At 36.8% G+C, this 17,585-nt stretch overlaps 1 protein-coding gene across 1 annotated transcript in view; it reads right to left on the bottom strand.

Annotated features, from left to right (window-relative positions):
- Positions 1 to 292: 292 nt before the first annotated feature.
- RTTN (rotatin) overlaps positions 293 to 17,585 on the bottom strand; it is a 145,757-nt gene continuing 128,464 nt past the window's right edge. Inside the window, exons 44-49 of the mRNA XM_069467875.1 lie at positions 16,552 to 16,678; positions 12,513 to 12,715; positions 8,866 to 9,133; positions 2,874 to 2,977; positions 1,698 to 1,767; positions 293 to 378 (exon numbers count right to left, since the gene is read on the bottom strand). Of these exons, the coding sequence (XP_069323976.1) occupies positions 293 to 378; positions 1,698 to 1,767; positions 2,874 to 2,977; positions 8,866 to 9,133; positions 12,513 to 12,715; positions 16,552 to 16,678 (858 nt within the window). The remainder of the gene's footprint in view (positions 379 to 1,697; positions 1,768 to 2,873; positions 2,978 to 8,865; positions 9,134 to 12,512; positions 12,716 to 16,551; positions 16,679 to 17,585) is intronic.

The raw sequence follows: 17,585 nt of genomic DNA, 5'->3' as shown, positions 1-17,585 counted from the left end.
TTAAATAAGATTTTTACAAAGCAAATTGTATATGAAAAGGGTAAAAATATTTATGATCCCAGAACTTTCTATGCCTTTTACCATCACCTGTTGTCAGCTGCTATTACTTCTGAAGAGCTGCTGTGTATGGACAGCATTGGGGTGTCACCAGTTCTACTGCTCCCAGGGAAGAAGGGGATTGACACCTTGCGGAGAGTTAGCATGTCTTCAGGTAACAGCTGCTACACAAAGCTGGCTTCCAGTTTAGCTTCCCTGTTGGTGGCTGTCAGCTTCAGGGTGTAGCATCGGGCACTCAGGAGGAGTTAAGGAGATGCACGAGGTTTTCAAGACATTTCAAATAATAGGCATTTAGAAGGTTTTCTTCCGAGTTTTGGAAAGCTGAGATAGAAAAGTAAGAGTGTGGAAATACCAGTTTATTAAACTTAGTACTACACTTAAGAGTGGACATACACACACAAACATATATCAATAGGATTTATGTATAATTTAAAGCTCTATTTAAGTTCTTGATGTAATAGCATTCTAAGAAAATTTTACATTTAAAACAATTAAAGTTACAAAATTTATATTTATTTTTTTACTAATGGTTTACCCAAAGAGTATTAAAAAAATATGCCTCCATGATGGGTGCCATTAGCTATAATCCTAAATGAATGCCATCGCTCTTTTTTATGTACCAGCCCTCCTAAAGCAGAAAATGTAATGTAACTCAATTATTCACTAGCTCCAGAAATTCCCAGTCACAGTTTAAAAAAAAACCAAAAACTCCCCTGCTTTTAAAAAAATCAGAGTATAAAAACACAAATTAATAACCAATGGATCTATTACAGTACAGGAAAGACACAGTTCAATGTCTTAGCATAAAAAATGTTAAGAAAATAATGCCCACTGAAAATTGGTGTCACTTAAAATGAGTAATGCACTCTGAAAAGAAAATCCCCTTACTATGATGACCAGATCACAGAAGAACATGGATAAAGGGACAATGGGATCTATTCTTGGAAGACTGTAATTCAACTCCCCGATGTTAGATCAAAATTTTCTGTTCAAGGTTAATTCTAATTGGGCCCAGTTCTTATCACTTAAGAACACACTTTAGTGTAGCTGTTGCCACTGGCAAAGGAAATTCAGTATAAGAATAAAATGACTTGGAGGAAGATCACAGACCCATTTTAAGAAACTATTATATATGAAACCATCTATTCTAGCAGACCATTTTATTATTTTAAAAAATGATATAATGAAAAGCACAGACCAAATATTGGCACATTTTACAATGCTTTGACAAAATAGCTCACATCCTAGTAAAATAGTATAGAAAACTGTCATTTTCTGTGGCCAGTCCAAGTATCTCATTAATCAGAGAATTCACTTAATAGCTTCCAAGCTTAGCTGTAATCTCTTTAACACACTGACTGCTGCACTAGAAAAAAAATTTTTTTCCCTTGGGACCACCATGTTTTATTACAAAAATAGAATAAAAACTTCAAAAATAAAACAATCCTTTCTAATTTAATGAAAAATTTGTTATTTTTTATATTTTCTGTGCCTGAGTTATATGCAACTTGAAAGATAGCTGTGGCTCCCAAGGTAAAGAGATGTGTGAGTTACATATGCTTCACGAGAGGCCAGGCTCAAAACTAGCATGAGTTAAATACAACTCACATGGCAGTTAATGTGTTAACATTGAAACTTACTTTGCTTTGCTAAGGAATATGCTTCATCTACTCTTCTTTTGATGGGAGAATTTTTCAAAGTTGTTTTTGCCTAGAGATAATAAAAAAACAATACATTAATTAGATTTATTGCCATGTGTTAAGGCTCTGGATATCACAATACTAATTCTGCCCAATGCTAACTACAGTATTAAACAGGGTATTACAAAATACAATAATGTAACTACAGAATATCTTAGTACATCTTATTGTGCCAATCCCCCTACCCATATCCTCCTCCTAACTTGATTCTTTCTCTACTGCCCCATGTTCTTTCTTCCCTTCCATTTTGCTCCTTCTCCCCTAATCTCAATTTGCCATTTTAAACGAGTCAACCTTAGTTTCAGTACTTCATATTCCCTCACACTTCAAATTTCAGGTCAAGTATATCAAATATTAGCAGTTGGCCACTTGGTCAACAAATATTTATTGAGTGAATATGAAGTGCCAAATCGTATGCAAAACTCTGGGACACCCAGGTGAAAATGACAGCAGCAGCCTCTGTCCTTGTGCACATGACTCTGGCCAATGGGGAGAACCACCAGCACAGACAGGGACAGCTGGCTGAGAGGACACCATTCCGAAATGGCTGTCTATCCTAACACTGTCATTTGGCTACTATTTAATCTAACCACTGGATGCTTGTGGGTATTCCTCTGAGGAGTTATATGTCTGCAATAAAAGGCAGAGAGTAGACACGAGTACCAACCCTGCCTGTTGTTTTCTCTGGGCAGGCTCTGTACCGTAGTCTTACCAGAACTGAGCTGATTTCAAAACCCAGCGATGATCTACACTAGAGAAAGGGGAATCATATAATCGGAAACGTTGTTATTCAATTTTCTTCAAGATGCATTTTTCCTTGACACATCTTTTAGAAGAAACAATCTATGCTAAAATTGCAACAATATGGCAAATCAATTAAAATACCAGGAAAAATTTAAAACAGAGATACTCTTCTGAACTGAGACATCCTGTTGAAATGATTAAATGAAAACATTTCAACTGATGGATTGCCAATTGTATGGATGAATGAGGGAATACCAGTCTTTGACTTCATTTTTTTTTTTTTTTTTGTTATTACTCTTTTGATATCCTTGGATGCATCCTTAGAGGCCTGGTGGTTTGCCCACAGGTATAATCATGATTTTAAAAACTGACCTTCTGATAATTGTAAATCAGAGCCCAAAGTGCAGCTGCTCCAATCCTCTGAGCATTCTGATTCTCACTTTCCAGGCAGCCAGCTAGCACAGTAATGACTTTTTCTAAAAATAAACACATTTTTAAAAAAAGTTCAGTCTGAGATGTTACACCATATTCTTATATTGAAGTAGTCAGACACCCTCTTTTTCTCCCATTAGAATACGTACACAAAGTTGGTATCACCAGACTATGGCAAAGTCAATCTCTTACACCATGTGGTTTATGGGAGGACAACCTCACAACATTGTTTTCATGACAAGCACAGAATGGTAAAGCTGAAGATGCCTAATTTTTTGGCCTGAATTCAACAAAGCCACGTTCATTTAAAGAGTACAAAAATAAGTACACAACCAGTTATATTAATGAGTTATTCAATTATAGCTAACATTTTGGTAAGCAAGAAAACAGATCTGCGTTCATGAGAAATCATAAAGACTATTCTACAAACATCAATAACATGGGCTACTATATAAAACAATAATCAAGAAATGCCATACTGTTTAATCCTTTTTAAAAAGGACTCAATATTTTAGAGAAATTTGTATATATATCAGAGGAAAAAGTGAAAAGACTATTAACACACAAGATACGCACTTTTGGCAAAGCTAGCCAGAGTACGAAATCAAGACTTACTAATTATCTGCATCAGTCTACTCATTTTAAGTGAAGATTCAGAGCTAGTTCCAAGGAAATTGTCAGGGTATTTCAGAACAATATTTGAAACTATTTTATTTTTATATATCATTAAATTTTTTGAAATAATTTTTCCTCTAAATTGTGATTTTACAAATATGTTGCATCCTTAAGGGTGAAACGTGTTATTGGGAACTTGCTCTATATATACATTAGCACCTCCACCCCCACAGGAATGCTTGTATTTAAACCGTAACTTGTTCAAGGGCAAGGTCTGTGTCTGCTCCCTGGTAATATTCCAACCACAGCGCTAGTATATTTTAGGGGAATAATAAATACTAGTTGGGTCAAAGATTCCATAGTTAAAAATTTTGTTTAAATGATTCTATTTTGATTTTAAGTTTTAAGGGATTTTAAATATTTCACACACACACACACACACACACACACACACACACACTGCTCCATAAAGTGAACTTGCATTGTGCAATGTGTAAGGTGGGTGCAGTAATTTTTCTACCACACTGCCCCCTACTGCCTGAACACTTCATCTGCATTATCTGGTACCCTTTCGTTTTCCTGTATTGTAACCTACTCATAACTAGGCCACATAAAGTTATCAGATGTAATTTATCATATAAGGTTATGGATGCCAGCTGATACTCATTAGGGTACATCATCAAATGGGAGGGTAATTTCTTGTGTTCCATGTGAGTAGCATGAAGTGATGTCTTTATATACTGTCCCAAAGAGAATATATAACTGCTATGATTTCAGTTTATATCATAACTCCTTCAACTAGTTACTATTTATTAAAAATTTTTACTAAAGCACATATATAGGTCAATTAATGTAGTAGCCCCTTCTAATAATGCAAGTGGATCAATTTTTTTTAAAAAAACCACATTTAATTGTGAAATATAACATGTATATAACAAAAAAGCACTTTGCATATTTGAGGTTAATAAATAGGTATGAACTCCCATCTAAATATAAAAATAACCTTAAGAGAATAGACAATAGTAAAATGTAGTTAAATAGTTAGAAAATTATGTGTTTTGAATATTTATTACCTTTCTTCTTAATATAATTGATTTAAGTTTAGGGATGTCATGTTAGTAGTTATAGTGAGTTGTCAATTATAGTGAGAGTAATAACACCATGACAATCAACAAAGGCTACAAATCAAGGTTGATTTAGTGATAAAGCTGAAAGAGGTCCCCGTTTTATTAATATATTCTGCATGGTGGTAAGAAATAGTTTTAACAGTATATTACTATCAGATTTAATGACAATAAATTTACTGGGAAAAGAGATTAGGTTGCAATTCCATTTGTCATGTGACTGAACGGCAACCATAAATTGGCAATGGATACAAGAGTTCAGCAAAAATCAAAGTATTGTGTGAGAATCAACTGGTCATACAAAATTCCTAATAAAGAGTGTCACTTATTGTACTAAACACATCCTTTATACCAGTTAAATTTATATGTGTATATAAAATATATATACAATAAAATTTCTATATATTCCACACCCTTCACCCTCTGCGAGTCAGTAAACATTTACCAGAGCATTCTCTGTCCTTGTCAGGTTTTGCTAACAGGGTTATGCTAGCTTCACAAAATGAGCAACGATTTCCTTTTTTCTACTCTCTGGAACTGTGTGTATGTTTTGAATTACATTTTGCTTAAATGTTTGGTACAACTCACTGGTGAAGCCATCTGGACCTAGGGTTGTCTATGTGGTTATGTTTCTAACTCAATGTCTTTCATAGTTATTGGACTTTTTGGCTTTCTATTTCTTCTTAAATAAATTTTTCTAAGTTACTTTCTTCAGGGCAAGTGTACATTTCATCTTTTTTTCTTTGCTTTTCTGTGGATTCACTATGATGTATAGCAATGAATTTATTTTTATTTATCTACTTGGAATTACCTAAGTCTCAGGAATCAATTTATTAGTGTCTTAGAACAGTTCTTAAAAGTTTTTAGCCACCATCTCTTCAAATATTTCCTTTCCCATTCTCCTTCTGGGACACTTCATTAAATATACAATAAGAAGGTCTCAATGTATCTGCTATGCACTTTTATTCTTTTATCCCTTTCTCATCTTTTTAGCTCTCTGATGTATTCTGAGTAATATTTTTCTAACATATCTTCTAATTCCTGAATTCTCTCTTCTGTTATACATAATTTGCTGCCAGACATCTATATTAAGTTTTTAATTTTGGCTATTTTTCTAGAAAAGTGCTGTCCAATACAACTTCCTACAATAATGGAAATATTTCTATCTGTGCTGTCTAATAAGACAGCCACTAGCCACATGTAGCTAACGAGACTGGCAACTTGAATATTTAACTTTAATTAGTTTAAATTTAAATAGCTACATGTGGCTGATTATCATATTGCACAGTGAAGTTCTACAAGTTCTATTTGGTTCTTTTCAAATGTTTGAACTTGTCAGTTTCTCATTCCCAGAAAATAGTTTCAAACTTGTCATTTATGCATCTAAATATGGTATAATTAAAGTTATTTTTAAATCTGTGTATTATAATTCCAATATTTAAAATCTGGGAAGAGAAGCCGTATTTTTTTTTCCTCTACTGGCTCTTACTTCAGGTTGCCATGTTTCTTCTAATGTGCTTGGTTATCTTTAACTTTGCACTGGGTAATGCTTTTGAAAAATTGTTTGAGAAGGTTCCCTGAGGCCTAGTATGAATTTGTCTTTCATCCACCAGATGCAGTTTGCTTCTGATGAGCGCCCAGAGGCACTATCAGTGGAGGACCACCTCAAACCACGTTCACGGCCCACTGAGACTGTTTCTTGAGTGCAGAGCCCTGTGAGGGGCAGTCTGTGGTGTTCATTCTCGTATTTTTTTTTTCTTTTCTATACAGTTGCCTGGATGAGGATTGGGGGAGCAAGTTACTTGTGATTCATCCTTCTTTTAAGAGGATGGTTCTTTGGAACTCTAGCTTAATACAGGCAGGTTGGCCAATGTGAGTCCCACTGTGACTTCTGTTCTCTCACCCCTGGACACTCCTTAACAAAACACACGCGTATGATATTGGCAAATATCCTTGGGGCAAAAGAGTTTTCTATATACTTCTTACTTTACTGGATACAAGTTTTTAATCAAAAATGGCCAGGAAGTTTCCTATCACCTTTTCAGTTCTTTGATTATTTTGAGATGAATTTTAATATAGCTTATCCGGCATGTTTTTAGAGGAGACTTTGTTTGACATTACCAGAAACAAGAGTGCTTCGGATCTATTTTTAACAGCAAGGTCAAGCCTCCCCGCACACTCCACTCCTGACCATGTAAACCAGATGTCTGGGTGCCACTGGCCAGAGGCACGCAGCCTTCCCTGACTCTGCTAAGGCCTTCTCTCTGGATCCCCAAGTGGAAAGGGAGGCGCAGACGGTGACACCCCCTTAACAGTTCCGTACAGAAACTGCACAGCTGCTCTCTCTTATCGCTGCCCTGAAAACCCACTGATCTCTGGGGTTGGGGAAGCTCCTTCTCACCAAAAATTTGTTCATCTGCTTTAAGCCAACGAAGGAAAGAAAGCACTGCTGACTATAGGAAATGCTAAAAATAAATCCAGAGGGATTTACAAGTGGAAAATGCAGACTTCTCCTTCAGTTCCCTAAAAGCTTGTCCTTTTTCCAACTTTTCTCAGTAATAAAATTGCAGTAAGTAGTCCCAAAAGAAAAAATTTATTCTTAGAAAGGTGAATAAATAATATCAGACACTATTGAGTAGCTACTGTATACCAAGAATGGTAACAGATGCTTCCCATACTATCCCATTGCTTACTATCCTCACTTCAGAAATGTGAGGACTGAAGCAGAGACAGGGGAAGAGGATGAAAATAAAACCCGTGCTGCACATTCCCCAGCAATGGAGAGCACTGTCTCAGGGAAGGAGCTATGGGAACGCAGCGTACAAATCCATAGTTGATTTACATAAGTCAAAAACTCACTGAACTTTTAAAATCTTTCTATATAATATTTCTATCAATTTAATAATTATCAGAAGAACAGAATCACAACTATATACACAGCAGAATGTAAAGAGAATCATTCTTATACACTTGGAAAATTATGTTTCATAGAAAAAAAAAACCTCTGTGAAAAGAGTAAGTGAAAAACATGAAAGGAAAAGAGAATTAATACATTTTAAACATTTACCATGTAACTGAAATGGTGCTAGGAACTTTATGTGTGTTTATAAACTGATTCTTACCAAAACCAAGAAAAGTAGATTGTTTTACAGATGAAAAACTTGGGCCCAGAGAAGCTGCCCCAGGTGATGCTGGCGCGAGAGCACACAGAGCCTGCATTCAAGACCAGCTGTGCGGAGTCTACAGCCCACCTGGGTTTTTTTTTTTCCCCCATTTATATGTCTCCTTAAAAAACTCTCTCCTCATAAAACTCTCTCCTCATGAAATTCACACATTCCTCAGAGAGATAGCACATGGCTGCAGAAAAAATCTTTCCAATTCTCTCTTTTTGCTTCAAAATTTTTCTGAATCCTCACCAACCTTGCTCCATCTGTCCTACAGCTCAGAGAATGAAGTCTCTGTAAGGCTAACTTCGCCATTTGATCTTGGACTCTGAACTTTCCTTCCTGCTCAGGATCTCTCTCAATCATCAAATATTTGTTGAGTGCTCACTAGTTGAGGCACCATTCTTGGTACTACAGATAAATATAAACAAAACAGACAAAACCGTCATGACCCCGTAACAGCTTATGTTCTAGTGTGGGAAGCCTAGGAACAGACAGATACACACATAAAACACATAGTGTATCAGATGGTGATAACGCTTTGGAGAGAAATAAAACAGGGAAAGAAGAGAGTGAGTGGGAGGAACGAGGGGGCAGAGAAAAGGGGTTGAGGGTTACAATTTTAGTGCATTATTCTGGAAAGGCTACACTGACATGGTAGCATTTGCTCAAAGATACGCAGGCAGCAAGAGGGAGTTAGAAGAAGAGCAAGGAGAGAGGGGAGTAGAAGGTAAGGCCAGAGAGTGCCCATGCCCACTGCTCCTCCTCCCTTGCTACCTCCTGCATCGTATGTCCACTGGAATGACATGATCTGCTAACCTCAGGAGACTCCAGGCAGTTCATGGAAGGCTGGAGCCATGCCTGATTCATTCCCATGGCCCCTGCCTCCCACAGTGCTTTGAACACAGTGGGTGCTTAATAAATACCTGGCCAATGATTTATAAAACTATTCTGTGTTATAATCTGAATAGAATAGTGTATGAATAACCACATGTATAACTGTCTGCATGTGCGTGTGTGAATACTTACCATTAGCCAGGATCTTGGGCTTATTAGCAGGATTGAAGCAAATATTATGAAAAATAAGAAGAGGAATATAAGGGCTGCTCTTATGCTTATATTTGCTCATCTCCGTAAGTAAGTCTAAACAGCCATCAAGCCTCAGAATCATCTGTTGCCCATCTTCTCCAAATGATATATTTAGGAGTAACTTCAACCAAAGAATAGTCAAATTACTAAGATGTTTATTTCCTCCTTTTGGCAATGTTAGAGATAGGAAGTTCTGTAAGAAGTTACTCTGTGGGTAAAAAGAGAGAATATTATTTTCTTCTTGAGTCTTTTTCGTTATTTTCCTAGTCCCTTGGTGACCAATTAACTAGCATTCTGGTATACTCTTTCCCAACTTTAATTTTTTCTTTCTCCCAATACCTTCTAAATACTTTATCTATATTATTTCCAGGTATAAGTGAAAAAGGTAAGAAGAACAAAATAGTGCCCAAATTTTAATTCCTACTAATTCTTTCCTCATGATGAAGTATACTATACTTAATTCTTAATTACTTAGGATTGATAATTCAGTTTGGAGACTATTTCAGAACTCTTGAGTTTTCTCTTTTTGTCTGGCAATTTTGCTACTCATTAAAAACTATCCTGTGGGGAGGAAAAAGAAACAAAACCCAAATCAGTATTGAATACTAGTTAGCAACTCTGGTAGTGAGGGTATTTTGAATCACCACAGCTGTAAGTGGTGGTGGTGTTTTTATTAAGTCTACAGAAACATCTTATATTCACTTTACCCCAGTTTCTTATCATTGCAAATAATAATTTCTCATGGCTAGATGTCACTCTATTAAACATACAGATGAGAAAGCTCTATTACTTGTAAGAGTCATTTCGACCTCTAAATAAAGCCCCTTCTATGAAACTCCACCACACAATTAACTATATAAAAGATAAATTATTGTCTAGAATAATCTATATGCAAAGTATAAAAGTAATATATCAAGTAGAAGCCCATGACAGTATGGAAACCACAGTCAGTTGGACATTTTAGAAATGAAATGCAATAACTTAATTTTAATGACTACACAAAATAACACACCTTTCTGTTTAATAATCTACTCTAGCTTATCTCTTGGGTTCTCTTGGACCTAAATCAAGATGTTGGCTTTAATCTATAAAATAAACTTAATATTTTTATGTAAAAGGATTCAGTATGAGAATGAAATGAGCTACAGAAACATTAGCAACATTACCCATGCAACAAGGAAATTGTAAAATTACACGCCCACTTTGAACTGCATTTGCTGTCACTCACATCTACTTCTCATCTCTCAACCCAAATTGATGGTTTTATAGATTCAACCCTTGCTGAATTTAGGGCTCACAACAGTGATAAAATATATATCAGTGCTTTAAAATGTAAATGTACTGTGGGCACTCCTTCTTTTTGCTGAGTCTAAAGATGTTTTTAGACAATTTCCTAGACCAGGTATTTAATAGAATGTGCAGAAATATACCATGGTGGGGAAAAAAAATGACACATTTTAGAGCCTGAATTTTACAACAGCACTAATTCATTTTCTAATGCCTATAGGTGAGTAATGGAGAGGTATAACTGTCAGTGCCCATGCTCATTATTACTTAATGCCACACAGGAAGTCTCAGGCATTTCCTGGTTAGAGCAGAGGAAAAGGACTTGATTGATTTGCTCCAAAAGGAGAATGATCACACTTGCATCAAAATATTCTTAAATACATTTGGTTTATTAAATTATAGTCTCTTCACCTCAATTAGACTTTAACTTCTTTATCACATAATGAACAATTTTATGAGTGCTCTGGGACTCTAATTCTAAAACTGGACTTCTTATCATCATTCTAACTTAGGGTAATTTAAAAGGGATATAATGAGTTAAACAAATTCTAATACACAGTGCAGTTAGATGCTATCTTTAGATGTGTATAAACAGAATCCTTAATTTGGAAAATCCCTTAAAATCTGAATGTGACCAGGTTATCTATTACTAGTATAGTAATTTCAGTGCTTTTGTTTCTTTTACTTGAAGGCTAAGATAAATTGCAAAAGTTGACAGCATTCATAAGAATTGAGTCCCCTTTTCCTGGAACCCCCCCCCCAAAAGATTCTTTGAGTGTTATTACCAAATAAATAGAAAGGTCAGTCTTGTTAAGGAAATGGCAAGATCAGTCTTAGTCAGGAAAGCACCAGAATCACAGACTGAATTTTGAAGATACCTTAGAAATCATTTTGTTTAATCCAATTATTCTAAAAATGAAGAAACTGAGGCTTAAAGAGAATAGGTCTCCAGCTCAAAGTCACATACCAGATTAGAGATTAGTCCTTACATTCCAACTGGGGGTTCCTACTTTGCTTCCTACTAACACACTCCATAAGGAAGTGGCAGGAAGCACTGCCCTGCTCTGTGCTCTCACACAGAATCTCTCATTTTCAAGGACAGTAATCACAGACATCCAGTCCAAGATAACTTCTCATTTTGGAAGTGACGTTTGTATATGAATACATATATGAAGGAAATATATTCAAATATATATGTGACATGTATATGAACATATATATGAGGGAAATATCCTGCCATGTGCTGGTAAACAAACAAGTGATTTTGGTGAGGGTAGCAAAGATCGATGATGGGTAGTGTTTGACAAATTATGTGGTGTGAATATTCTCACCATGGCTGATTTTCAAGATAAAGACATGACATCAACTGGAATTTCTGTAAAATTCCTAAAAATTTAAGATGACACTCATGAGCCAATAGAAGCTGGCTCCAGCACAACAGTGACAACGTCCTTCCTAAGACTGATCTTTCCATTTCCTTAGTAAGACTGAGCCTTCTATTTATTTGGTAATAACTCCAAGTATCTTTTGGGGAGTTCAGGGAGATGAAACAGTAGAGGAAAAGGAGACTCAATTCTTATGAATGCTGTCAACTTTTGCAATTTATCTTAGCCTTCAAGTAAAAGAAACAAAAGCACTGAAATTACTATACTAGTAATAGATAATCTGATCACATTCAAATTACAAGGGATTTTCCCAATTAGGGATTCTGTTTATATACATCTAAAGATAGAACCTAAGTGCACTGTGTACTAGAATTTAACTCATTACATCCCTTTTAAAGTATCCTAAGTTAAAATCAATGATTAAAAAGTCAAGTTTTGGAACTAGAATTCCAGAGCCTCAAAAATTGCCTATTATGTCAAAAGGAAGTTAAAGTCTAACTAGGGACAAGAGGCTGTGATTTCATAAACCATTTTGTCAATGTAAATTGAACTGAAATTGTTACTGCTCAATTTGGTCTGTTTAAAGACCAAATATATTACTTTTATTATCTCCAATAAATGTAAGACAGCTATCTTTCTAAAACCCTCATTTCTGATATAAAACACAATCCAAAGGTAAGAAGATAAACTAAAAGGAAATGGCACGATCACATTCTAGCTTCTGTCACTTTCCATGTATCATCTATCAACTGGCTTTAAACAAAGTGAATCTCTTAATCCGTTTACAGTCCTTTAAAATAAAATGTCTTGAAATAATAATAAATTAATCCTAAAAACTGAATTGTAAACTTTGACTAGAAGGATTATTTTACTGGGTCCCTCTTTTATGGTATGAAGGGGAGTTTAATTACTTACCTTCTGAATTACTCCTTTGCAGTCGTGAGACAAGGCCAGGTTTGAAAGAAACATAAAAACCATCTGCTGAACCGTGGTGTTCTCAAGTGGCATCTGGGAAGCCAACTTTAGGATACACAGCATCAGAGAGCTGCTGGGGGCTCCTCTATGTGTGGCTTGAACAGGATATTGTCCATAACTTGACCAACATAGAGAACTGCAACCTTCAAAAATAATAGCCAATCAAAATGCTTTCTCAGTTTCACTGTTTAGTTTTTAAAAACACTAAGTGCTAAAGCTTATCTGTCTATTAAAATGACTTGGCCATTAACCTGTGAACTGCAAATTAGCAATGAAGGCTAATGTTAATGTCTACATTCCACCTAATAGATTTACTGTCCTTATTGAGGGCCTAATTATCTCAGTAGAGCATTTTAAAATACCAGGTTTATTTTTTTAAAAAATAAAATAAGCATAATAGGTTTTTTAATAGTTCCTAAAGAAAGCAACTATATAAAGGGCTATATAGAAGAAAACAGTTTTAGAAATGAAAGATAACTTTGTTCTAATATCTTCATTTTACAGAATAGACAAAAGAAGAACATGACATCCCTGGAGAGAGGCACAGAACAAAGACTGCTTTCCACACTTGGTCAACACAGGCACAGAGCAAGAAAAGCCAGCGAGTGCTCGAGGTCACACAGCTCACAATCGGCAAGAGCCACAGTGGCGCCCCATGGTTTTCCAGGGTGCAGTGTTTCTCAGTAAATTTAGAGTAACCAAATGAGATTTATTGAGAGAGGAAAATAATCATAAAAAAATAGAAATCCATGTTAATGTTCAGTCTATAAGACTGTATTGCACATAAACCTAAGGTATAATTAACTTGAGAAAGTTACTACAAGGAGGCCAACTTAAGTACAAGGAGATCAGAATCAAATATATTCTGTAAAATAAACTCATAAAAGATAAGTAAATAAAAAATATAGTAGTGATCTTTCCTGTATTCATAACTTTATAGCTGTATTGAAATGCCAATGTTTCTGTTAACTGTTGTACAAAACTGTCATTAAATGATGCAGTTTTGCTTAGAAACAAACCAGATAGGAAAACAAAAAGTTTCTTCCTCAATTTAATAACTTAACCACATTTACTATGTACATCAATCTTAAGTACAAAAGAAACACAAATTATAGTTCCAAAAGATTTGTATTTAAGTATATATTGCTTTTGCTTATTATTTAGCAATGGATTCTGTTTTCCTTCTTACTCCCCTGAACCCTAAATTAAGAGTGACAGGTAGGGTAAAGAAGGACAACACGCAGACAGATTCAACGCTTCAGAAACAAGCTGTTCTGTGCTGGCTGTGCCGCAAGAGGTGTCGAGCTAGAAAATGCACTGAGAGGAGACGGTCCAAGCAGGAGTAAGGGACGGAGAACACTGGCAGCAGCAGAATGAAGACAAGGAAAACCCTGTACTGGCATCACATACAGCTCAGTGAAAGCTCATGGGTCCACAGCTTGAAGGTCTGTTTGTATCTGTTGTGCTGGCTGGAGACAAACCGAGTTGGCTAAGGACAGCTCCAGAGGTGTCAGACTATTCAAAGGAATAAGCTACCATCAGCATGTGGTGGTGACTAAATAGACTTTTAACTCTCTTGAGTCCCAGGCCCTTCTCTGTATATCCTTTGATATTTGGAGAGTTGCAGAATGTTGCTAGAAGAAAGCACACAAACTTGCTGACGAGTCAAACCTTAAATTTATGACCATAAATTTTAAACAGTATTTAACACTGCCAGCAATCCCTAGTGTGTTAGCTTTCTCTCCTCTAAAACAGCTACTTCACACCTTCTCCTCTCTTCTCAAATCACCTCTGCCCCTTGTCTTTGCTCACTCTTAGTTGTTGGTTTTCTCTCAGAAATAATGAAGCAAGCAGAAGTGTTCAGATGGGAATTTTCTCACCTTTCTCATCAAACCTACCTGAACCCACATCTCTCCTCTCAGCCTGTTCCCTGTTCTCAGCTTGTGCTGTAGCCCTCACCCCTCTGACCCACTCAAACAGGCTCTCACCTACACTCTTTCCTGCAACTCATTGTCCCCCAACCCCTTACACGAATAAACACACCTTAAAAACATCCATGTTTAAAAACAACAAAAACTTCTCCCATGACTCCACATCTGTCTCCTGCTATTGCTCCATTTTTTTCCATCCACTTAAGAGCAGAACATTCTGGAAAAGCTGTCTCCTCTACTTCTTCCCCTCCTTAACAACACACAGCAATTAGGTTTCCATCTCTAGGACTGTCCACAAGAATATCAGTGTTGGTAAATCCTACAGTCACTATTTCTATCCTCATTTTATTAGAATTTTCTTCAGCATTTGGCACAGCCAAGCATGCCCTTCTCTGGCCTCCTGTGACTCTGCACTCCTCTCCATCAGCTGCGCCTTCTCTCTCTTTTTTGCTCGTTCCTCAACTGCAAATGTTGAGGTGCCCCAGAGCATGGTCATGGGACTCTTCTCCATCTGCACATTCTCTCTGGGTAATCTCAAACAGCCTCATGGCTTTAAATACAATCTAATTGACAATGACTCCTGAGGTAGCCAGCCTCCAAGATGGCCCCAGTGGCCCCTGCCTCAGCACTAGGTTGGTCTGTGTGACCAAGAGAAGCAGAAATGCTGGTATATCACTTCTGAAACTGGGTCATAGCAGACTACAGCTTCCGCCCTGGTGTGAGGTGGTGTGAGGACGCCTGGTGGAGAGGCCTACGTGAGAGGGAACTAAGGCTGCCAATGGCCTACCCCAGTCAAGGCTTCAGATGACCACAGTCCGCAACAACTTGACTGCAGCCTGGTGAGAAACTCTGAGCCAGAACCACCCAGCTAAGCTACTCCCAGATTCCTGACCCACAGAAACTGTGACATAATTAAATGACTAGTGTTTACAGATGTTAAGTCTTGGGATAATCTGTTATGCAACAATAGATAACTAATAAAATTCTAACATTTTTAATCTTTAATCTTACATCTCCTCTATGCTGAATTCAACTCCAAAGTAGTATTTTCACTTGGATGAATATGGACACCTCAAACTTAACATAACCAAACAGAACTCTGATTTCCACTTCTTTCCCAGGTCAAACCTGCTTCTCCCAAATCTTCCCCATGTAGTAAATGGTACCACTATGCACTCAGGCTCATTTCTCCGAATGAGGCTCATTCTGGATGCCTTTCTTTCCTTCCGACCTCCCATCAGCAAGTTTTCTTGACTCTACCTTTGGGCACATAGCAAATGTGTCCACTTCTTTCAATCTCTCCAGCCACCACACGAGCCCAAGCTGCCATTACATTGTCTTCAAACCCATCTCTCCACTTCTAGGCATACCCCCAGCCATCCACTCTCAACACACCACCCTGAGTGACCTTTCTCAAACACAAATTAGATCACACCATGCCTTAGTTTAAAACCTCCAGTGGCACCCTATCACACTCAAATAAAAATCCAAAGTCCTTATTCTGGCTCAAGGCCCTACAGGATCTGTCTCCTCTCTCATTTCAGATCACTCTCACTAGAACTCACAATGCATGGCACATAGGCTCTCAATGAAATGTCTACCAAGTGAATGAATAAAAGAGGATCCCCGGTGATATTTTCTATCATCAGACCAACTATTCTGAGAACTAACTTTCATCATGCCAGTCTCCTATTCTAGAATTTATAAAAAGGTTTAACCTTCACTTGGCTTTTAAGGTCTTACATTATAATTTTCACCCTCTCAATTTTCCTATTTAACTCAATTTCCCATTGCCATATAATCAGGCTACTTTCAGTTTCTCCCTCTCTATTCCCTGCACTGTCTAATGACTCTTGCATGTCAATAAACACATACTAAAATATCTGTCTGCTCATATAATGCCTGAAACAAAGCCTGCCTTTGACCAACATACCCCCAAAAGGTAGAAGAAATACTTCAAAATATTAGTTTTTCCAGTCCACCTTAGCAACACTTATAAAACTAGCATTTTAGCATACTATTGAAAGGCAATGTTGGATTCCATTTACCATTTGGAAAATTTGCAGTATAGACACAAAGTAGCTGCAGGGCAGTTTGCATCAATGAATCATCCATCAAAAGCCAAGGCCAGAGAGAGTGCAAGACAGGGACAAGATGAGCTTCAAGAGCCGCTTCCTGTTGTGGGAAGGAATTAAAGACAGCATTAATCTACATACATAAAAATATACAATTAAAATCAAAACCAAAAATGTTGTCACCAACATAAGACAAAAGCTGAATTTATCTTTGTTCTGATTAGTGTGAGTGGGCGTCAGAATCTGACCGATAGATTCAGCACCTTGCTCCAGGCCTCTGGCCTCCACACGGGGCTGCCTTGACCGCAAGCCTGACCAATCTCAGGAAGTCCCTACAGCACTGGGGTGACTAAGATACGCTACTTAGATCAGAAACGTAGAAAACAATTTCTGCAACATGTACATTAGCAGGAAAGTGATATCTCACCACACTGAATAAACTCTTATAAATGCTACGACTTGAAAATTTTCTGCTAAGTAAATTCTGATCAACTTTGAGTCCCCCTCCCTTACCCTGTCTCTCCTTTTCCCTTTCTCTCTCTGTATATAACAGAAGTAAATCACTGTTTTTAAGTAATTTGAATATAGTAAAATTCAGTCTAAATATTATGTTAAATCATTAAATTCTTAAGTAACTCATAGTCTTTATTATAAAGATCAGTTACCACTGGGACAATATTACAGAAAAAATACAGCTGTTTGCAGTAAGGAGAGCAATATCTTTTTTAAATGAATAAGAAGTACTAGGTAATTTGTAGACACATGCGCGTGCACATAAATACACACACCCTATATAATTTTATGTAGCATCAAACGGCAGAATAAGATAGGAAGTTATTCCCAATGTTCAACTCCATAAGCTTTGAAGTCATTCCCAATGTTCTTCCCAAAGTTCTCCCCCATGTTCACCACTCTCTATAAGCTTGGCACACAGCCCCACATTTGCGGCAGATGACCTTGCTTACTGTATCACAGAGAAGACAGAAATGATTGTGTATAAACTCCTT

This window comes from Eulemur rufifrons, chromosome 5, assembly GCF_041146395.1.
Source record: "Eulemur rufifrons isolate Redbay chromosome 5, OSU_ERuf_1, whole genome shotgun sequence".
In the NCBI taxonomy this organism is placed as follows: domain Eukaryota; kingdom Metazoa; phylum Chordata; class Mammalia; order Primates; family Lemuridae; genus Eulemur; species Eulemur rufifrons.
Note: the sequence above shows the minus strand (reverse complement) of the source record. Positions and strands in the feature narration are given on the sequence as shown.